This window comes from Macaca thibetana, chromosome 15, assembly GCF_024542745.1.
Source record: "Macaca thibetana thibetana isolate TM-01 chromosome 15, ASM2454274v1, whole genome shotgun sequence".
Lineage (NCBI taxonomy): Eukaryota > Metazoa > Chordata > Mammalia > Primates > Cercopithecidae > Macaca > Macaca thibetana.
The window spans coordinates 106,016,920-106,040,572 of NC_065592.1; the positions used below are offsets into that span (position 1 = coordinate 106,016,920).

General features: G+C 40.2%; 1 protein-coding gene across 6 annotated transcripts in view; it reads left to right on the forward strand.

Moving 5' to 3' along the window:
* The window catches only part of PTPDC1 (protein tyrosine phosphatase domain containing 1), a 56,927-nt gene extending 34,281 nt beyond the window's left edge, over window positions 1-22,646 (forward strand). Inside the window, exons 1-9 of one of the 6 annotated variants that reach the window (XM_050761581.1) lie at window positions 3,308-3,760; window positions 4,237-4,408; window positions 6,759-6,839; window positions 7,072-7,190; window positions 8,156-8,293; window positions 10,181-11,439; window positions 14,426-14,611; window positions 17,077-17,187; window positions 20,603-22,646. In XM_050761581.1, coding sequence (XP_050617538.1) covers window positions 3,517-3,760; window positions 4,237-4,408; window positions 6,759-6,839; window positions 7,072-7,190; window positions 8,156-8,293; window positions 10,181-11,439; window positions 14,426-14,611; window positions 17,077-17,187; window positions 20,603-20,719 — 2,427 coding nt within the window. In that variant the 5' untranslated portion in view covers window positions 3,308-3,516 and the 3' untranslated portion in view covers window positions 20,720-22,646. Of the gene's footprint in view, window positions 1-3,307; window positions 3,761-4,236; window positions 4,409-6,758; window positions 6,840-7,071; window positions 7,191-8,155; window positions 8,294-10,180; window positions 11,440-14,425; window positions 14,612-17,076; window positions 17,188-20,602 lie in introns of those variants that run through there. The other 5 variants (XM_050761583.1, XM_050761582.1, XM_050761586.1 and 2 more) reach the window with 5 other exon arrangements.
* Window positions 22,647-23,653: the final 1,007 nt, after the last annotated feature.

Genomic DNA, 23,653 nt, shown 5'->3' on the forward strand with positions numbered 1-23,653 from the left:
TGTTGCCCAGACTAGAATGCAGTGGTGCAATCTCAGCTCACTGCAGCCTCTGCCTTCCGGGTGCAAGCAATTCTCCTGCCTCAGCCTCCCGAGTAGCTGGGACTACAGGCACACACCACCACACCTAGCTCATTTTTGTATTTGTAGTAGAGGCTGGGTTTCACCATGTTGACCAGGTGGGTCTCTAACTCCTGACCTCAGGTGATCTGCCCTCCTCAGCCTCCCAAAGTGCTGGGATTACAGGCATGAGCCACCATGCCCAGCCAAGGAAAAATATTATTTGTGCTCTTTTGTACCTTTTCTGTAAGTTTGGCATTGATTCAAAGTAAAAAAATAAAATACTCTAAAAAATATATGGGCCAGGCATGGTGGCAGGCACCTGTCTTACTGACTACCAAAGAGGCTGAGGCAGGAGGATTGTTTGAGCCCAGGAATTCAAGGCTGCAGTGAGCTATGATCATGTCACTGCTCACTAGCCTGTGTGACAGAGCAAGGTGCTGTCTTAAAAAAATTTTTTTATTAAAACTAAAGTGTTCAATTGTGTTGTATGCTGCTGCACAGTCAAATAGAGGCTCTAAAGAATCCACCTTAAGATAGAACATCAGAGACCATAGCAAGAGCAGTTTGATTTGAGAGTGGAGGCAGAGACCAGAGCTGAGTAGGCTGAGGATGAAACTTGTGACACGTGGAGATGGCAGGTGTAGTCACCTTGGTTTGGAGGTTTAGCTATGAAGGGGAGAGAAGAAGGGCCCGCAGAAGAAGGGAAATTATAGTGAAAGATCTGGAAACAATTACATATACCTGGGAATGTTTGAAAAACAGAAATAGGGAAAGTCTTGGATAAGTTCTGTCTTCGGATATTTGAAAAGTTCTGTCTTTGAATATTTGAAAATCTTTCAAGACAAAGAGATGCTTTATTCTTTATTTTTAGTGGGAAGAACCAGAACCAATGTTTATAGAATGGATTTTAACACTAGAGAACATTTGAAGCCCAGTGTGGTGGCAGGCATCTGTAGTCCCAGCTACTCAAGAGGCTGAGGCAGGAGGATCCCCTGGGCCCAGAAGTTTAAGTCCAGCCTAGACAACAAAGTGAGACCCCCATCTCTAAAGACGGAAAGAAAGAAAATATTTGAGCTGTCTAACAGTGGAATCGTCAGTTCCCTTGTGAAAAGTGAGCCTCTTGTCACAAAAAGTGGAGAACACAAGGCTGGAAATTCAGCTGTACAGCAAATTCCTGGAAGTGACTCCTCCGTGGACTTAAGAATGCGGATAGGTGGGCCTCCCACACCCACCAGGCACCCACTGCATTCTCAGCCTATTGTTCTATGACTTTAGGAAGTAATGAGCCCTTTCTGAAATCTTGAGTATAGAAGGAAATTACCAGTTCTTGGTGTTCTAGATCTCACTTTTCAGTGTTTTACCTGCCCACTTGTAGAAATTAAGGAAGAAAAGACTCAGTACTCACTGGTACATTTTAGTAGGTTTCTTTGTTGTGTTTATTGTGACTGATTTCATATTTGTCATGATCAGTATCTCATTTAGTTCCTTAAATACTGTTCTAAGTTTGGTTCTCGTGTCCGGAGGTGGGTACATTTCTCTTCGTCTACCACATCAATGCAAGATATATTCACAACACCTCATTATTGGGAACACTGAGCAAGCATGCAGAAAGGGCTGCTTTCACCTTGCAGAATCCTGTTTGCATTAGGCTTGACTTCCTTAGACATTGACACAGGGTCACTGACTGTACAGTAACTGGGGTCAGCTCTCATTTTGCGTTTACTTGAGGTCAACCCAGGTCTCAAGATTTCACCACAGAGATTATTCTTGAGGTGATCTATAAACCATCCCTTCCTTAGCTTGGTCTAAATAAGTCCTACCCCTACCCCTTATCTAATGAAATTAGTGTTCATTTTTAGTGTAGTTGAAAGCAATTATTTTAACTCTTCTCTGTAGATGTCCTCAGATACTGGTTCTCCAGGCCATGGACTTATCTCTGCAAAGCTCACCACTCTTGTCTCTCAAGAGCTAAGTTAACATTCTGGAGTGCCACATACTCAGAAGCACAGACTTGCCCAGAAATATTCATAGACTCCCTCTTACTCAGATAACAAATACACAACTCCTTAGTTTGAGCATTTAGGGCCTCCTGCCAATAAGTTCATGTTCCTGTCTTGCAGAGCTCTGTGCAACTGCTGTTTCTGTGTTGCCCTTAGGGTCCTGAGGGCCTTGCCTAGAATCATCCTCATGTAATTCCTCTGACAGGAAAGCTGTGCTTTCTTCCATGGCTGTATTCTAAATAACAAAGGCATGATACTACACATAGAGTAGGAATTTGAACACCAAACTGGAATTCTGTGTCCCTGTCTTATTTGACAAAAGTGCACATTATTGGGGAGATGGGGGCGGCATTTTAAAAGGAGCTTGGTATAGCATTAGTAATCGTTAAAAGAAAAGAAAATAGCCTCATCTGTGGCAGTACAGTAGTTTGTTTCTGTGCACACACATCTGAAATACCATTTGTGTAGAGAGAGAGCGAGCAAGCGAGGGCGCAGCCTGACATTAACAAGGGAGGAGGCGGACAATGAGTACATTAGCGGTTGTTGCACTTTCTGTTTTCTTTATATCCTTTATCTTCAAGTTGCAACCTCCCCCTCATCTAGTTCCTTTAAAAATGTGATACTTAGTGAGTTTTCTTTATATGCCTCTGCCAAGACATTATTGAAGCTTCTTTTTTCCCTCACTGCAACAAAAGGCAGAGAATGATGTTTTGAGTTTTTGAGAGGCACGGCTACTATAACTGTCCAGCAGAGGCATAACTAAGAAGTGGGTTTTCATATTCTGAAAATGAACACTTGAAGTTAAACGTCTTCTGATAATATATCATCTCTAAAAATATATTTTTTAAATCCAAGTATTTCTTTAATAGTTTTACCAAGAAAAAATAGAAGTGGTTTTGGTTATGAAAAACTGGATGATATTTTGATAATGTTGTAAAACATCCAGTATATCCCACTTTATTACAATTAACTTTTTTCTACACTATTCAAACGAGGAGTAGAAAGGTAATTTTTTTCAAAATATCCAGAGACAGGTTGTGAAAGGAATAACAGAATTTAAGCCTTTTAACATGTATGTAAAAGACAGTTTTTGCATCATGAAGACAGTTTTCTAAATTCACTACAATATTTTGGGGAGTAATTCTTTGAGTGGTTAGATATTTTAAGTGCATTTGAGAAACAAAATTTAGTAATCAATATATTTAAAATTTATATTATTCTTCCCTATATTTGAATAATTTGCCCAAAATGCAATCTATTCATATTGGATTTTGCCTGTTCAGATCTAAGTGGGAATCAGTAGTTTCTTTGTTCGTCGCCATGGAAACCAGTCAGCCAATCTGAATGGCTCTTAGATCATACAGAACGATGCAATGCTCCCTGCTCTCAGTGAAAGTTCCTCACTGAGTAAGTGGGGCTGACTCTTCCCTGCCTCTGGCTCTTGCCTCCCAGTGCCATGCAGGTGCAGGATGCAACTAGGCGGCCCTCAGCCGTGCACTTCCTCAGCTCCTTTCTCCAGGGCCGCCGGCACTCCACCTCAGACCCAATACTGCGGCTGCAGCAGGCCCGGCGGGGCTCTGGCTTGGGCTCCGGCTCTGCCACGAAGCTTCTGTCCTCGTCCTCTCTCCAGGTGATGGTAGCTGTTTCCTCAGTCAACCATGCAGAGGGAAACCCAACTTTCCCCGAAAGAAAAAGTAAAGGTCTCTTTCTTCTTATAGATTGCCATACCTTTGTATGTAAGTTTGAGGAATGGGAATCGGCTGTGTTGTGCTTATACCTTTTTAAATATTGGCAGTTTATTCTATACTATACTTTTTGCTGTTATGCTAAGTATTTTAGTGAATATATAAGAGGATATAAAATGATCAAATGTTTTGTGTTTTTTAATTTAAAATATAGGTTTGAACAAAACTCATTCTCTTGTAAAACATCTGCTTTTACAGTTTCTTCCTCCTAATTGCCAGTATGTATGGAGATTATTATATGTGAAAGCTGTTTTACATTAAGAGATACACGTCACTTTGATGGGGAAACAGTTTTGTTTTCTTGACAAGATGAAGGCGATTTTGCACTGGCTTGTCATCTGCCATCCTGAGATAAAACGGAGGCTGTTTCCCATGTTACAATTTCATTTGGAGAGTGCAATTTTGAATTTTCCTTTCCTTACATGTTCTAGGAAATTTAGAACGTCCAACACCAAAGTACACAAAAGTAGGAGAGCGTTTACGGCATGTCATTCCTGGACACATGGCGTGTTCCATGGCGTGTGGTGGTAGAGCTTGCAAGTATGAGAATCCAGCCCGCTGGAGTGAGCAGGAACAAGCCATTAAAGGGGTTTACTCATCCTGGTGAGTGATCCTGTTGGTCTTTCATAGCTCTGTTGGATACAGGAAAGACGCTCTGTGTGAGCCAGGAGCCCTGAAGTGTGGGAGGAGCAGTGTGGGACTCTGAAGTCAGGACTTCACTTTGCCAGTCAAGTCTGGCTTTGCCCTAGCTGTGTGTTCTTGGCCTATTGACCCTTGGTTTCTTTATCTGTAAGGTGGAAATAATAAAACCAAAACCATAGGGATTTTCTTAAGTAAGTGAAATGATATATATAAAGTGTATTAAGAAATGGATAATCAGATAGCGCTTAAATTTCAGAAATGTTTAGAAATAATAAAACTGTTCAGCTATAAATTTGAGAAAATTATGAGATACATGTGGAATTTTTCAGTTTCATGCAAGTAAGCTTTAGCTTTTATGTTATTCCTATATTCTATATGAAAAGTCACATTTTCATACAAATACCCTTCAGTCTACCCTAATAAAAGTGGTACAAGTTGTCAGCTCGGTAGAAAACAGAAGATATTTGCTTTTTTTATGGTGTGTAAGTGCAATTAATATTGTTCTTTAATCATACTGCTTTTTAATAAACAGTAAACTAGTCAAATACACCTTTTTGATGTAACATCTGAAAAATTCTGATAAATCACATTTAAAGCATACTTAGAAGAATTCACTGTTAATTCTAATAGTGAATTATTTTATTTATCAAGAACCCATTTTTAAATTAGATATTTGTCAAGTGGCTTATCCAGCTTACAACCTGTACTTTTTCATATTGGATTTGCTCAGTACATCTGTAGTGATATAGTCTGGGGTCCACTGTCATTATTGTTCACTACAGGTCATATTCTGGTCCATCACTATCATACTAATAGTATGAAGAAGGAAACATTCATAGTCCGACAAGAAAATTTCTAATAATGTAGCTTAGGTCATTTGTGTATTTTTGCTTTATTGCTGACTAAATCCTGTGAGTCTTTTTCACCTGGGTCCCATGTTAAACCACATGTCTTCTTTCAGAGGGAAAGGTGTCATTTTGGATCCTGTCCTGCCAGTCTGTGTTATTCCCCTGAGATTCATATGACCCACAACTTCCAACGCACTTACCTTATATATCTCATTAGGCCACTGATGAGAAATTTGAACAGAACAGAGTGAAGCCAGAGCCCAGAGGCCTGACAAGAGTAATAGTCATTTATTGGACATCTGCCCATTCATTCATTCAGTAAATATCCATTTGGCTGTAGGCCAGTCAGTGTGCTAGATGCTTTCATACTAATATCTTTTATCGTCGTAAAACTCTTGTGAGCTGTTAATGCCATTTTATCGATGAAAGAATTGAGTTCCAGAGAGACCAAGTAATTTGCCACCAAGCTAGAAAGTAGAAAAGCCAGCATTTGAAACCAAGCCCCACTGACTCTGGAACCCATAATTGTCGCCAAATTACAGTAACTCATTTTTTTTTCATAACTGCATGTCAGGATTTGTGCCAAAGGCTTTACATCCACATCATACTGAATTCTCACACCAACCCTGTGAGACAGGCATTATTATCCCCATTTAACACCTTAGGTAACTAAGATTCAAATAGTTGAATAACTAAAAATATCTCCCAGTTGTCCCTTCTCATATAAGTCACTACCCATTGAGTGACAATCCAGACTGTTACCTTCGCCACCAGCTGGGTTTTCTCCATCGTGTCCACTAGAATCTCTTGAGAGTCCTTGAAAATACTTTGCTGGAATCCACAAATAATTTATGTCCTGGAATTTTTTCCAGGGATTTAAGAAGCTAGAGTTTCTTAGAGCTCTAATCAGCCAAAATTGAAGCCGGATTTGTATAAGAATATTCTTACATGGGTACACCAAAATCTCAGAATTCACCACTAAAGAACTCATCTATGTAACCTGAAATCATCTGTACCCCCAAAACTATCAAAATTTTAAAAATTAACCTAAAGAGAAAAAAAGCAAAGTATCTAACAGTGCCTTTACTACACTACCTTTTGTACAAAAAAAAAGCAGAGAAATAAGAATAAATGCTCATATTTGCTTGTATTTGCAAAAAGAAACACTAAGATGATAAACATGAAGTTAATACAAATGACTACCTATGGGGAACAAACTGAATGGAGTGGATGAAAACAGGTAAGAGCAAACATTTTAGTGCATACTTTTGTGTATTGTTTTGATTTTATTGAACCATGAAACTGTATTACCTGTTCAAATAAAATTTATACACAAAAAAAGAATATTCTAACAGAGTTGTTGAAATCATAGAAAAAAATCATCGCTCAGGGCTGGAACATCTCTTTGGGCTGGAACCTCCTAGGTTGCAGCACATCTCACCAGTCCCTCCACCCATTTGCAGGGTCACTGATAATATACTGGCCATGGCCCGCCCATCCTCTGAGCTCCTGGAGAAGTACCACATCATTGATCAGTTCCTCAGGTAAATGCTGTATTGTTCACACACGAGTGAGGAAACTCATGTGTTTGTTCTTTCATTGCCTTTGTTTTCAAGTGAAAAAGTGCTTTCATTTTAACCATAGGCAGTGAAGGGTGTATTTCAAATGAGAAATTAAGATTTTGAGGGTAATTAATAATGTTGATTAATGCCAAAAAAGGTTATTTTTTTTTAAATGCTGGTTCCCAACATGACTGACTGCCCTTTTTCCTTTAAGCCATGGCATAAAAACAATAATCAACCTCCAGCGCCCTGGTGAGCATGCTAGCTGTGGGAACCCTCTGGAACAAGAAAGTGGCTTCACATACCTTCCTGAGGCTTTCATGGAGGCTGGCAGTAAGTTCCTCCCACCCTCCTCTCATGAATTATCAAGGGCAGCACTCAGAGGCTTTTCTCTGCTGGGGTCTTAAATTGAAAAGGTGATGGAAATAAATACCTCCTGCATAGTAGTAAGGATCAGAAAAAAATGAGCTACCATTCTCTTTGGTATTGCTGTTGGAAGTATAGGATTTCTTTTTTCCTGTAAGAGGGATGTTGGGAGGAGACCCCATAGTAATAATGATTAACATTTAATTAATGCCAGCCACTGTTATCTCATTTAACCCCTAAAGCAGTTGTGTAACAAAGTTGTTGTTATTTCTATTTTACACATGAAGCCACATGGGGCTTAGAGAATTACCTACTTGCCTAAGATCACACAGCTTAGAAATGGTAGTCAGGTTTGGAACCTGGACATGCTCCAGGTTTACTGCTGTCCAGCCCTGCTCCCAAAATGACGCCCAGGAATTCTACTTCTAACAATTTCAAAGCCACCTCAATCACAGGAGCTTTGGGATGAAATACATTCAACATGTGTCCTTCAAACCAGGCTGGAAAGGATAAACAATCTTGGAACTTGTTTTAAAGACGCTTATTTACACTGGATAGAAAACCTATATATACTGTCTTAAGCTATTTATCAGTCATTAAGACACATTTCCCTGCTTAAACAAGAGTGTATGCTTTCCCTCCATAGCTGAGTAACTAGAGCATGAATCACTGACTTTATTAATTTGTAATTCTAATTCACCATAATTCTTTCTGGCTGAGTTTCTGCAGGAAATGTCTTCAGTAATATAAAATATGCTTTGTGAGTAAACGTGAACAGTAAAGTTACTGGGAATGTAAAATCCCTCTTATTTTATGCAGTGTATGCACTGAGATCTACATGCCTCAGTGTAGATCTGTGTACTTTTCATTAGTGTATGTAATTTCGTTAATTTCCTGTATGTTGATTTTCTTTTCCTTTTCTTTTTTCTTAGTTTATTTCTACAATTTCGGGTGGAAGGATTATGGTGTAGCATCTCTTACTACTATCCTAGATATGGTGAAGGTGATGACATTTGCCTTACAGGAAGGAAAAGTAGCTATCCATTGTCATGCAGGGCTTGGTCGAACAGGTAAGTCCTAAGAGGTGGTTTATTGCCTTGTAGGCGTATTTAAACATAAGAGGAATAAGATTTCCTAATTTGAGGAAAAATGTTTCTCAGAATCTTGTCAAAGCTTTGGAGTCAGGTGGAAGAAGGGAATAAGTTCTGGTGTTCTGTACCACTGTAGGGTGTCTATAGTTAAAAATCATATATAGTTTCAAATAGCTAGAAGGAGGATATTGAATGTTCCCAGCACAAATACATGATAAATGTTGGGGATTATGCATATACTAAATACACTGATCTGGTCGCTATACATCATATGTATTAAAACATCACTATATACCCCATAGATATGTATAATTATTATGTCAACTTTAAAAACTAAATCAAAAATAATTTTAAGGTATTTGAAATACCATAAACAGGTAGTTACAATGACCATATGTATGTCATTTTAAAGTCTTTAGCAACAATGTGAGTTGGAGAAACTGCAATTTGAGAGAAGTAATTGGCTACATTTAGTAAGTGCCAGGGCCAAGCTTTAAATCCGTGGTTGTCTGACTCCAGAGTTCATGTGCTTTCCATTTTTGGAGGTATAAGGGTTTTGTTTGTGAAGAAGAGTCTATCTGTGCCTAGAATTCTATTAAAAAGTCAGTGATTTGACTTAAAACATTCAGCTCAATTTCATTACAGTGCTGATATTAGGGCAAAAATAAAGGCTGTAGGGCTGAAATTTTCATCGTCATCTGATCCAACCACATGCAGCTCAACTCTGTCCACAGTATACCCAGTGTACCTGTGCTCCTGCCAGGGGTCTGCCGCATACCTGGAAGCGTGCTCAGGGGAGGAGACTCAGCTCTGCTTGAGATTGGTAGCTCTTAGGATCAAGCCAAAATCTCACTGTTTGTAGACATTGACATGATAGCTCTGCAGACATTTTACATTTATACTAAGATCTTCTGTGTCCTAGTGAGAAAGATATGTTATTCCCGACTGTGAACTGGAGAGCATGCAGTTTTCAGAGGTTCTGATTTTCATATGTAACAAGATGTTCACAAACTTGGGGATCACACAGGTGTATTTGATTTGCCTTTTACTTTAATATTGACTGTTACATTTGAATTAATTTATTATTACCTTTTCACTAGTAATTATTACCTTTTAACTAGTAATAATCTTACTAGTTATTCCTTTTAATTAGATGTTAATGAGAGTACATAATGTTTATACCATTAAGGCTGGCTTCCTTAAGATTGCTTAATTTTCCATAATTGCTTATGGAAAAATAGACTTATATCATGGTCTGAAGAAAAACACATATTAATATAGGCACAAATCTGGAAAAAGAATTGCCAGGAGGAAAAGTAGGCTGTGAATATGAATAATCCCCAAAGAAGAAACTGCCATGGTAGGGACAGTGCCAAGCTGGGATGTGCCAGCAGTTGATGGCAAAGATGGCAGGGTGAGAGGTTCCAAGCACAAAGTGTATGGATTGACTGGATGGAAATTCTCAAGAGCTGTTCAGAGTGGAAAATAGAAACAGGATTTGCTTTCTTCTGTTGGAGTTGAGTAGAACAAGGAGGATAGATGGGCCAGATGATCAGTTTCCCTTCCCTCCTGCACACTTACTCACCTGCATTGTGCTTGTGCTGGCACAGCTCTGGGCTACTGAGATGACTCAGTCATGGGGAGGGGGTGCCACGTAGACATTTAATAAAGTTCTGCACAGTAAGGAACATGCAATAATAACACCTCTACAAAAAGTCACAAAGTTATCATCATAATTGTCCTTAAAATGTGTCTCTATGTATTTGATTTCTTAATGCATATTCAAATTGTAAATCATCAAAGAGCGATAAATAAAATAAAAATGTAAATTTTTCTCATATCAGTCTTCTCTTCTTCACTGTTTAGGTGTCTTAATAGCCTGTTACTTAGTTTTTGCAACAAGAATGACTGCTGACCAAGCAATTATATTTGTGCGGGCAAAGCGACCCAATTCCATACAAACCAGAGGGCAGCTCCTCTGTGTAAGGGAATTTACTCAGTTTCTAACTCCTCTCCGCAATATATTCTCTTGCTGTGATCCCAAAGCACATGCTGTCACCTTAGCTCAATATCTAATTCGCCAGCGTCATCTGCTTCATGGTTATGAGGCACGACTTCTGAAACATGTGCCAAAAATTATCCACCTAGTTTGCAAATTGCTTCTGGACTTAGCGGAAAACAGGCCAGTGATGATGAAGGACGAGTCCGAAGGACCTGGTCTCTCTGCTGAAATAGAAAAGACCATGTCTGAGATGGTCACCATGCAGCTGGATAAAGAATTACTGAGGAATGACAGTGATGTGTCCAACCCGCCTAACCCCACTGCAGTGGCAGCAGATTTTGACAATCGAGGCATGATTTTCTCCAATGAGCAAGAGTTTGACCCTCTTTGGAAAAGGCGGAATGTTGAGTGCCTTCAACCCCTTTCTCATCTGAAAAGGCGGCTCAGCTACAGTGACTCAGATTTAAAGAGGGCCGAGAACCTCCTGGAGGAAGGGGAGCCTCCACAGACAGTGCCTGTCCAGGTCTTGGTTGGCCACAACCCCAGGCAGCAGAAGCGCATAAGCCATTGTTACATCCCACAGTCTCCAGAACCAGACTTACATAAAGAAGCCTTGGTTCGCAGCACACTTTCTTTCTGGAGTCAGTCTAAGTTTGGAGGGCTGGAAGGGCTCAAAGATAATGGCTCACCAATTTTCCATGGACGGATCATTCCAAAGGAAGCACAGCAGAGTAGAGCTTTCTCTGCAGATGTTTCAGGCCCACACAGCCCTGGGGAACCAGTTTCACCCAACTTTGCAAATGGCCGTAAGGATCCAAACCCTACTCACCAGCAAGTGTCTCACTGTCAGTGTAAAACTCATGGTGTTGGGAGCCCTGGGTCTGTCAGGCAGAACAGCAGGACACCCCAAAGACCTCTGGACTGTGGCTGCAGTCTGAAAGCACAGTTCTTGGTTGAACATGAAACCCAGGACAGTAAAGATGTGGCTGAAGCAGCTTCACACTCTACATTACAGTCTGAATTGAGTGCTGAGGCAAGAAGAATACTGGCGGCCAAAGCTCTAGCAAATTTAAATGAATCTGTAGAAAAGGAGGAACTAAAAAGGAAGGTAGAAATGTGGCAGGTATTATTAGTACTTTATTTAATTATAGACATGTTGGAAATATGTCAGGGCAAAAGTGTAATACATTTTCCCAAACTTATTTATTATAGAAATGTGAAGATACGTTTGCATAATACTTAACTTTCAAACTTCAGGTTTCTCATCTCTGATGCAAACCTGATGTTTTAGAAAAAACACAGGATGTTTGTGTGGTTTCATTTAAATCTGCATATGCAAGAAAGCACTTGGTACGATGCTTGACCCACACAAGGCATTGATATTAGTAGCTTCTTTCTTTCTTCCTGGGTCTATGGGGACAACTGGCCCACAGCAGACAGCATTCGAAACTGACTTGAAGCATCTTTAACCTGAGATCTGGCAGAGGGAACCATACTTTGAGAACCACTGACCTACAGACATAAATAAAATAGTTATTTTCCAAAGCTCATCAATACTAGTGCTGAGCAAGGTCAGAAAAGTGAGGCTGTCTCCTTGGCATCCCCTCCTTCAGACTTGCCAATCCCGCTCTAATAGGGCAACTATGGGAAATCAGGAGAGCAAGTGGGTGGAACCACAGATTCCTACGTGCCATTCACTTTGGCTGAGATGAGGTCTTTGGGGTCCATTTCTTAGCTTTTACTTCAATTAGAATGTAAATTTTTAACCCTTTTTTGTGTTGTGCTTTTACTAGGATACAGTCATAAGTCAGCCATACTTTCTTTGCCCCGAATGAGCGAGCACCTGTTCTCGAGAAAAGATAGGCCTTATAAACCTAGCTATCAGAAACAGCTAAACTAACCCAAAAGGAGGCTGACTTGGACTGTCGTGAATCACCAAAATCTTGACTTTTGAGACCATAACCTACTGTGAATTATTTTAATAGCTCGCTTTCATAGTCTGCCATTGATTAAACAAGGCATATACAATTTCTGAGTGCCAGTATCTCTTCAGGTGCAGAGGCATGAAAAATAAGTTTGGAGCTTCACACTAACCTACAACTATATAATGGGAGGAGAGAACTTTTGGTAAAAATTTGATTCTTCAGAATTGTGTTTTGCCTATCCAATAGTTAAATGTATTGCTTTCTTCCAAAATGACTTGTTTTCTTTATTTTCTGCTCCAAACTGAAAAAGTCTTTCATTCAGTCAGCAAATGTTTCCTGGGCATTACTGTGTGTTAAGAGTTAGCAAGCAAGAGAGTCTTCTATTTTAGATGAAAATCTCGCACCCTCACTCCTGGGTCAGCCCCAGTGGCTGTGCGAGCTCTGCCTGTGGTGATGAAGTGTTCAGGAGTTGGTTTGGGCCAGACTGTACGTAGAGTATATGAAAGCATTTTCTGGAGGTGAACACAGACCTTTAATCAGGATAGTTTTGTGTTTTTTTTTCCTTTCTAGATTTTATTTTAGGACTTTTAGTCATCAAAAAATCAGCTGAATTCTGGAAAAGAATAAAATGAACATTATTTGAATAGTATAATGCCATCCATGCCTGTACTAGACCATTTCACATATATTATTTCATGTGATTTTTCACAGTTATCATAGAACATATCTGTGAGGCAGATGATACTATTTCTACAGTCTTTGTTAATCTTATGAATTCAGTGTCACAGATGAGGATGCTAAAGGTCACGAAGGTTAGAGGGTAAGTGACTTGCTCAGGGTCACATGGCGTGCATGTGGCAGAGTCAGGGTACAGCTCATGTGTTTAATACTTTCCATTATCCCAGGATTCTTGGCTAACCTCACTGGAAAGCCTCAGGAAACATCATGATAAGATAGTCATTTTACTAAGAGGGTTTTTGAGTAGTGTCAGTTCTGCCCAGATTGTCTGCTTCATAAGATTGAATCAAGAGCTACTTTGTTTTATACATGATCTATGGGATAGGAAGGACTGTCAATAACAATGTATTGGCGTATTCATAAGATAATAAAAACAAACCCAGTACCAGAGGGCCCTTGTGGTGTAACAGAAACAGCACAGACTCTGGAGTAAGACAGAACTGGGTATGAACACCCCCTTTGCCATTTTCTAGCTTTTGGCTCGTAGGTGAGTTATTTCATCTTTCTTGAGCCCCAATGCATTTACCGGTGAGGAAGCTCCCTGCTGGGTGCCATTTGAGAGTTAGAGATAAGACAGGCATTACAGTTTCAGTCCCACTGTGTGCATGTAGTAAATATTGGATAGGTGAATGAACGAGTGAATGGTAGCAATTATTACACTTACTTCTATTGTAAAAATGTATTTGACTCACTGAAACATAAATCTGAACCCTATCAGAAATTCATTAAAATCTTTATCTCACTTTTCCTTTGCTCTCTGTGAGGTAAAGTTTTAAAATCTCATGCTTAAATTTTCTCTAAGCAATTGGAGTATCAGAAAAACTTTCCAGTTATTTTCCCTATGTCAGATTTCAGGCTTATTGTTAAATCCTACATAGGATTCTAAAAAGATATTTCAAAGAAGTACATATGCCCCATTTACCAACTTTCAAGCACCTTCATTTTATTTTTGCAGACTTCGAAGCTCAGTCAAAGCCTTTCCTTAGACCCCAGGTTAATGTATAAATGTTCCCTTATTTCTACTTTTTTGTCTACCATCTACTTTATTGCAAAAAATAGTTCTGTTTTGTTCACCAGAAGCCTGAAAAGGAAGGCTCTTCTGAACTGTTTCTGTGGTTTCTGAATAAAGTAGAGAACTTGGATTAACTAAGCCCTTTCTCTATGCTATAAGCTTTAACCGACCTTATCTCAGTCAGTCAGCCCAACAACTTGTGAGGCAAGGGATGAGTTTCATAGAGAGAAACTGAGGCTCACAGAATTCAATGTCTTAGTCCAGTGTCCAGCCTGGAAGTAGAGAGGCTGGGAGGGGTCCCCGTTCTGCACCCTAGAGCCTGAGTCTTTCACTCTCGTGGGCAGTGCGAGAATCATGCAGTGTCAACTGGTGCACCTCTCTCTCCTCTCCCTGTCTCTATCTCTGTTTGTCTGTCTCTTTCTCTTCCTTTTTAGAAAGAGCTTAATTCCCGAGATGGAGCTTGGGAAAGAATATGTGGCGAGAGGGACCCTTTCATCCTATGCAGCTTGATGTGGTCTTGGGTGGAGCAACTGAAGGAGCCTGTAATCACCAAAGAGGATGTGGACATGTTGGTTGACAGGCGAGCAGATGCCGCAGAAGCACTGTTTTTATTAGAGAAGGTAAAGTGGCTGTAGGACCAGTTAATGACTGTAACTGAAGCCCTTAGTTTTTCACGCAGAAAAAAAAATCCATTATAAAAAAGGGAATTCATACAGAACCCCAAATCTAAGTCTAATTTAATAGTTTTTCTAAGAGAAGAGAAGAAACTGATACCCAGTGTAAACGCTTAGAAAATACAAAAATAAAAAATAAAAAGGAGAACTATCCATAGTCCTGGGAGAGGCACTGCAAACATTTTCAAATCTTTTAAACTTATCAATATGTATATTAACTTGTTAAAAATCATTTTAACATGTAAGTTTGTTTCATTTTTGCTTAAAGTTATAGCTGTTTTCCCGCAAATAACACAAGCTTTTCATAAATATTGACTGTAACAGATATGATGCTATAACACGAGACTGTGCCATAATTAACCACTTTTTCATTGTTGGGTGTTTGTTTCTACTTATTTGCTGTGAGCATGCATATGAGAAAAATTATGAAGTAGGTTGGGATATGCACTCATTCGTATTTTTAAAAAGGGGTAGGTGTCACACATACATGTATATGTAATTTGTATGTGTAAAATACAGATGTTTTCTATATTTTATGTATAAAATATATATGTTTAAAATGGAGAAGGAGAAATAAGAAACTGGTAATAGTGATTACCTTTAGGAAAAGATATTAGAAGACAATGGATCTAGGAAACAGGAGAAATTGTATGAATCCTTTTATACAATTTATCATTTTTATCCATACAGTGATACTAAATTTTCAGTTTAAAATAGGCTTTGTTTTTGTTTTGGTTTGGTTTTTTTTGAGACAGTTTCGCTCTTGTTGCCCAGGCTGGAGTGCAATGGCACGATCTCAGCTCACCGCAACCTCTGCCCCCTCGGTTCAAGCGATTCTCCCGCCTAGCCTCCCGAGTAGCTGGGATTACAGGCATGTGCCACCATGCCCGGCTAATTTTGTAATTTTAGTAGACAGGATTTCTCCATGTTGGTCAGACTGGTCTCAAACTCCCAACCTCATGTGATCCGCCCACCTCGGCCTCCCAAAGTGCTGAGATTACAGGCGTGAGCCACCGTACCAGGCCTGTTTTTGTTTTAAGAAACAATGTTATCGAATAACCAACCTTGAGTTACCTACTATGCTGCATGTAAACATCTCCTCAGTTTCTAAATTTCACTAAAAATCTTCTGCTGTTACTACACAGACACACACACACACGGACACATATGGATGGATGCACACACAGACATACAGATACATGCGCTCACACACATGTACACAGATACAATACACAATACACAGACATGTGCGTGCCTGCACACACAGACACTCACACACCACAGTTACCCAATACACATCTTTTAAGAAATAATTTTTCCTGTATCTGAAGTCCTTTTCTTAGGATATTTTCTCAGCAATTAAATCACAAACATAAAACAGGAGATGATGAGAAGGGAGATTAATGTTTGGTAGGTGACTGGGCCAAGCCCTTCAGGACATAATTTGCATTTTCTCTTCTGTTTATCTCAATACCCCTTAGAGGTAGAGGCCCGTTTCACAGACAAAGAAAGCTGAGGTTGCATGCCCAAGGTTGGCACCACATGTCAGAGCAGAATTCAAGCTCAGACCACTCTGGCACAAAGCCCATGTGCTTTCTATTACATAAGGCTGCCTGTTTTATACTATTTCACCCTCACCCCATGTATAGGGCATTTATATTGCTTCACGTTTTTTACTTTCATAGGCATCATTGTAATGATAATTTGTGCTTGCAGGTGTTTCTTTATTATAGATTATGCTCTTGTAGGTTTTCAGAATTGAAATTAGTGGGTCTCTGTACATTACATCTTGGATATGTATTGCTGAAGGTGATGGAATTTCTCCTTTGCTAAGGTGAACAGCCCCCAGGAGTGAAGTCAGTGGGCGCATTTTTAAGTATCTTACCCCCTTAGGTTGGAGGCTAAGCACTTAAGCACTGCATTGCTCCTGGGGGACTGGGGCTGCCCTTGTCCTTTTCTTTGTCTACCCCCTCCCTCCATATCATCTGCAGTGGCTGGGTACCCAGATCCTGACCACTCAGTGCCCAGTTAGTTAGTCCATGTATCTCTATGACATGTCGCCATCTACTAGACAACTGACATGATTATATCCAGAAACAACAAGAATGGGAAAATCTATTCAGTTCACGGCAAGAGAAACACTTGGTTTAAAATTGCACTGATCTTCAAATTTAGTTTTACTTTGTGAAATAGCTAGCCAGCTTTGATATTATCTCCTGAAAACTTTTCAAATTATATTAACACATAATAATAAACATTTGTTGATGTTTAGATATTTTGTTAGATATTTTGGCATTTGACATTACGAGTACTTGGTCACAAACCAATTCTTGACTCTGAGATAGTTTTGAATCGATTTATTGAGGCGTTTTTTGAACACATTTTTAAAATTTTGATTTCTACAAAAACAGGGACAGCACCAGACTATTCTCTGCGTGTTGCACTGCATAGTGAACCTGCAGACAATTCCCGTGGATGTGGAGGAAGCTTTTCTTGCCCATGCCATTAAGGCGTTCACTAAGGTGGGTCACACTCTTCTTTCCCCTCTCTGAACCACAGATCAGCATCATCTTTGTAAATCAGAATCCAGAGGTCACCATCCTCCTCTAAAATAAAACATGTATGTGTACGTTTTCCCTTCATGGAAATCTGTTTGACATTTCTTCTAAGTAGTTGCAGAGTTTTAACCAAAAAAAAAAAAGTTTCCAAACAATGATCTTAGGAAAAACTGAACTGTGGGTTTTTTGAAGGAGAATGTTGGAACAAAGAGCTTTTATATAAAAGAAAGAGAGAAATAACTGAGTATTGAATACATATTTTTAGATCATGTGCCTAATCAGAGTCAGAGAATCTTTGCTTGTTGAGCCAGTTCTACCTTGGGTTTAAGTAAGAAACCATTTATTGAAAAGTAAACATCCCGGCCGGGCGCGGTGGCTCAAGCCTGTAATCCCAGCACTTTGGGAGGCCGAGACGGGCGGATCACGAGGTCAGGAGATCGAGACCATCCTGGCTAACACGGTGAAACCCCGTCTCTACTAAAAATACAAAAAAACTAGCCGGGCGAGGTGGCGGGCGCCTGTGGTCCCAGCTACTCGGGAGGCTGAGGCAGGAGAATGGCGGGAACCTGGGAGGTGGAGCTTGCAGTGAGCTGAGGTCCGGCCACTGCACTCCAGCCCGGGCGACAGAGCGAGACTCCGTCTCAAAAAAAAAAAAAAAAGAAAAGTAAACATCCCACATTGCTGATTCAGTACTGAGTCCTGGTTGGCAAATCCTAAGGAAAGAGTTAAAAAAAAAACAAACAGGTTTTATTTCTAAAAGCCCATCCTTTTGGATGCAGCAGTTTTTCCTGGCTGAAGAAAGAAGAAGCCAGGTTCTTACCGAGAGAAAAGTTTCCCCTTACCCCATCAACTATAATTTGTTTATTACTTCTCATTGATATGAAAGTATCTATAATTTGTTTGTTACGTCTCATTGATATGAAAGTGTCGTTAAAGAACCCAGCTTTTGAATGACAACATCTGTGGTAACATTAATAAGTTATTAATTATACTCATTCACAAGTTGTGAAGATTCTTCCTTTTTAATATTTGTCCAGTCTGCTTCCCCTCCACTCTTTCCAGAGTGATGTTCTTACTTCAGGCCTTCCTTTTTCCTCATCTGGATTCTATGGCACTAACCACTGACATCTTTTCAATCTGTTCTCAACTGTTTCCAGAGTCAGTAGTCTCAAATCCAAACCACGTGGTCCTTTACATCTGTATTTACATTTTCATAGACTGAAAGGCTACCCTCCATGTGAAGAAGGTTGTAGTTTGGTGTTTAAGAAAGTAAACAGAGCCGGGAATGGTGGCTCATGCCTGTAATCCCAGAACTTTGGGAGGCTGAGGTGAGCAGATTATGAGATCAGGAGATGGAGACCATCCTGGCCAACATGGTGAAACCCCATCTCTACTAAAATACAACAATTTAGCTGGGCGTGGTGGAGGGCGCCTGTAGAATGTTCAAGAATGGCTTGAACCCGAGAGGCGGAGGTTGCAGTGAGCCAAAATCGCGCCACTGCACTCCAGCCTGGCAACAGAGTGAGACTCCATCTCAAAAAAAAAAAAGGTAAACAATTCAGACCATTGTTAATATTAATAAGGAGTTTTTTTGCAAATAGGATATACAGTGTAGTTATAGATAAAATTAAATTCTGAGCTTGACTGAAAAAAAATCTTAAGATTGGTCTCTCTGAAAGCAGTAGGAATTCTTTACAACTTCTGTTGGCCTTTTAAGGGGATATGAAGGAAAAGTTAGAGATAGCAATTGTTCAAAATCCGTCTATAGAAAATGTTAGGAGACAGTTTTCCTTGGGTCTCTCAGGTCTCTTCATAGTCTGATGAGCAGATGCCCTGACCACTGTCTTTGGGGATCAACTCTTCACTAGTGTCTGGAGAGCTCTGCCTGGAGAACAGAAGGCACATGTTCTGACTTCCCGGATAATAAAAATGTTTCCCTTCGGGGCAAAGGTTGGCAGAATTTTTTGCAGCCCCCTTGTGAAACATTGGAGTTTCCTAAGCTTGGGGCTCCTCAGCTATGAGGCAAACCCCGTGCTTGTGCAGCCTCCACCTAGGCCCCTCTGCATTGCCCCCATGAGACTTGGGAGACAAAGAGAACCCATGTGAACATGAAGCACGTGCAGCTGTGAGAAATAAAAGTTGTCTGTCTCTGACCCAGAAATCTCGTATCTTCTACCAGTGTCCGTAACACTGGCAAGCTAACAGGTCAAAGTCAGATCCTTTACAGTTGTTGACAGAGGGAACAACCTTCCATTTTCAAAATTTATCAGAGGAGAAATTCCAGAAGGAGAGAAGCAGTGATTGTGTGACCCTGATTCTTTCCCAGGGAGTCACACACTATTCTGGGAAGGGGGCTGAGGGTGGGTACTTGCTCTGGTTCTCAGTTCTGCCATCACTCCTAACCCAGAGTATGGTAAACTTGGGTGAAAAAATGCAAATATGTGTAAATAGTGCTCTCCCATCAAGGGGAAAGGAAATTTACCTTTATCAAGGTGGGGTTTGTTTGTTTGTTTGTTTTTTGAGACAGGGTCTCACTCTGTCGCCCAGTCTGGAGTGCAATGGCACAATCTCAGCTCCCTGCATCCTCTGCCTCCTGGGCTCATGCATTTCTCCCACCTCAGCCTCCCAAGTAGCTGGACAACAGGCACGTGCCACCATGCCTGGCTAATTTTTTTTAATTTTTTGTAGAGATGAGGTTTTGCTCTATTGCCCAGGCTGGTCTCGAACTCCTGGGCTCAAGCGACCCTCCCACCTCCACCTCCCAAAGTGCTGGGATTACAGGCATGAGCCACCACGCCTGACCAGTTGAGGTTTGTATATATGTGCCAAACATATTTAGACTCACAGATACGCTATCCTATGAAGGTGGGTATTATTATCTCTGTTTTACAAAGGAGGAGATCGAGGTCCAGAGAGGTTGGGTATGAGATGAGGGCACATAGCTAGCAGGTGGGGAGCTGGGCTTCTATTCACGTCACTCTGATTCTGTCCAGAGTGGCCACAGGGCCTCTTAGCAGGACGTATACAGCTGATGTGCTGTTTTAATACAGGAAACTTTTCCCTTATACCATCAATAATAGTCTCAAAAAATTCACTTCACACCCACTGTTGACTTGCTTCATGTCTGGGTGTGTATAATTAGACTAAATATCCAGGCACTAGATTTAATTTTGGGGGTTTTCATTCATAAGTTTGGTATTGACATGGTTGGCAGTTCTAATATAGTCTTTCAACTAAAATGTGTGAAATTTATTATGTGTATTTTATATAGAGTTTTGTTCGTAAGTCTGTTTTTTTCTCCACCCCCTCCTTCTCTCAAAATAGGAACTAGTTAAAATTCTTGTTACAGTGTCCTGAATATAAATTTCTTTATCACCAGGTTAATTTTGATTCTGAAAATGGACCAATAGTTTACAACACCCTGAAGAAAATATTTAAGCACACGCTGGAAGAAAAAAGAAAAATGACAAAAGATGGCCCTAAGCCTGGCCTCTAGCTTTCCCTCGTGGTGAATATTTCAGACCTAAAGATCCAGATAGTATCTCTGTTCATATGTGAATAAGTCGAAGTTTGTGGGGCTACTTTTTCTCATAGCACTTTATTTTGAATGTCGTTGATTTGTGCTGAGAATGGTTGTCCCTATTTGAACCAATTATTTATTTTTAAATATCCTTGAGCTACATTTTTGTTTTGAAAAATTGCCATAAATTTGGTGCCACTTTCTTTATTTGACTGAGTTAATATTATTGCATTAACATTTTAAGTATATAGTGTTTACATTCTTATTCCTTTTGACGTTTTGGAAATAATCATAACTTGTCTTTCCAAAATAACCATTTTCTTGATGGAACTCTTCCTAGAGTTTTTACCAATTAGCTAACTTCAGTAGTAAAACCTCATTGTGTGTCCATTCCCCCACAAATGAACTAAGAAAGTCACCAAGTGTCTTAAGCTGTTTTATATTTGTTACGAAGAAGGCTATTGCTATAATATTTTTAAAGGGTCTTTTTTAACTTTGAAATTTTTTGTTTTTCCTTTTCTTTTTATAAATGTAACAGAGGGTTTCAAAGCATATTATTTTTCAGAGAGATTTAGTTTTACTTTAATGGCGTGACCGTGAAGTGGTTGGGATTTTTTACTTGTAGAAAGTAGACTTGCTGTTTGTCAGATTTCCAAACAACCTTGCCAGCCTTGGCTGTCAAAAGGAGGCAGGAGCAGTTCTCAACACACCAAGCCTTATTCCCACTCCCTTGGGTTGCTGCTAAGCCAAATAGCATCTTTACAGAGAGGAAGTGGGATCAGAGGCAGGAAGTGTGGGAAGTTGCTAAGTAGCAGGGCTTGCCTCTGTCCTCCCAGGGACTCCACAGGGACATTCGTGCAGGGCAGGGGCTCTGTGCCAGCCCTACTCTGTGAGGTGCCACAGCCACTCTGCAGAGGTGACTCTTGGAGCTGGAGGAAGTCAAGACTGGGCCACTGTTTGTGCTGATGGTGAATTAGCATGAGCAGTGTGGCCCTGGCCCCACACTCCCAAATCTGCCACTCTATAAACCCACTTGCCTCAAGGTTCGATACTTGGCTGCTTTCTTACAATGAGAATTAAGATTTTTAAACTGAAGTTGACCATACAGGTTGCATTAGCCCTAACTGGCTTCATGTAAGAAGGGTGGCTGCCTAGACTAGTTCCTTGTAAGCTGAACCATCAATTAGCAGTTGAAGCCATACTTTTATTTAAATTAATATGTGGAGATACCAGAGGCCAAGCCACAGAGAGGATAATAGTTTTTCCCAGTAAAGGTGATATTAATCAGACTAATTTCAAACTAAAGAAGTTACTACCTAAAGACAGAATTCAGGGGAAGCAAGACTCATTTAGAACAAATGAAATTTCTCCAGTCCTACATTTCTGAATTAACCTCTAGCACATCAAAAATATTTCAGTCATTATCAGTCTCACTAACTCTAATGCCAAATGCTAAATGCAGTGTTCTTTCACACTGTTTTAATTTTCTTGGGAAATCAAGTCCAATGGATGTTAATTAAGTGGGTTGCCCATCCTCTTTATGACGGCATTAAGAGAGCACTGTGCTGTCAAGTGCCTGGCCTGGGAAAGAAGGGGAAGAAACAATTGCATTTTATCCAAAGGTACACTATAAAAATACAGTTTTTACCAAAAAAAAAAGATGTTTGTTCTCATCTCAGTTGGCCTCATTTGGGCAAGTGACCCACAGGTCTTTTGGCGAGTTCGCTATTTGCCTGTTGAAATACTTGTTTCAACTTAGAGAACAGTTATGATGTGACCTTAGCATTGCACGACTAAAATTCTAAGCCTGAAACCTGAAAAAAGAGATATGACAAGGGAAATTAATCAGGCTATATATAAGTATTGTATTTATTTGAATAAAAGCAAAAAGAACAACCCATAATCCTAGTCTTGTACTTCTTTACCTTGATGCTCTAGGACATCTGATGATAAAGACAAGGTTTTGCTCTTAGATTTTCCTGACTGACAGATTGAGTTGTCGGCTGAGTCACTGAGCCAAGCTCTAGTTAGTTCAGACTCCTTCTGTCAGTTCAGCATGACCAAACACTGGGGGGTTGGGATAGGTGAGTTCTAAGAGGAATAGCTGAGGAAAATCTCCAAGCTGACAAGATTCCTACCTTCCCATATTTGGCTGAGGAGTTCTTTGTAGCCCAGAGGACAGAAATCTCACCTATTGGGAGAAGTGATAAGGTTGAAAAATTCAGTTCAACAGAAATAGGAAGGTTAAGGGCACACACATATTAAGAACTTACCATGGGCCAGCCATATCCGTTACCTCGCTGAATTATCTTGACAGAGAGAAGTCTTTTTTATTTCATTTATTTATATATATATATATTTTTTTTTCGAGATGGAGGTCTCACTCTGTAGCCCAAGCTGGAATGCAGTGGCATGATCTTAGCTCACTGCAACCTCCGCTCCCAGCCTCAAGCCATCCTCCCACCTCAGCTTCCTGAGTAGCTGGGACTACAGGCACACGCCATCACATCCGGCTATTTTTTTTTGTAGAGATAGGGTTTTGCCATGTTACCCAGGCTTGTCTTGAACTCCTGAGCTCAAGTGATCCTCCCACCTCGGCCTCCCAGAGTCCTGGGATTACAGGTGTGAGCCACTGCACCTGGCCTGAGAAGTCTTAATCATAACTGTATGACGTGAGATGTGGAGTCTGATGGACCCTGTGCTATGCCCTCCTCTCTGCTCATGTTAACTGCCTATGGGACTCTTAACCTGGCAAAGCTGCCCAGTCAAAGTGCCTTCTCAGGGACCTTGAGGTCCCTTTAGCACTAAATGTTATGATGGCATTAAGAGAGCACTGTGCTGTCCATAACTTAGTAAAAATATTACACATCTGTCCTCTGGAAAAGGCTGAACCAGCTCTATTACTATCAT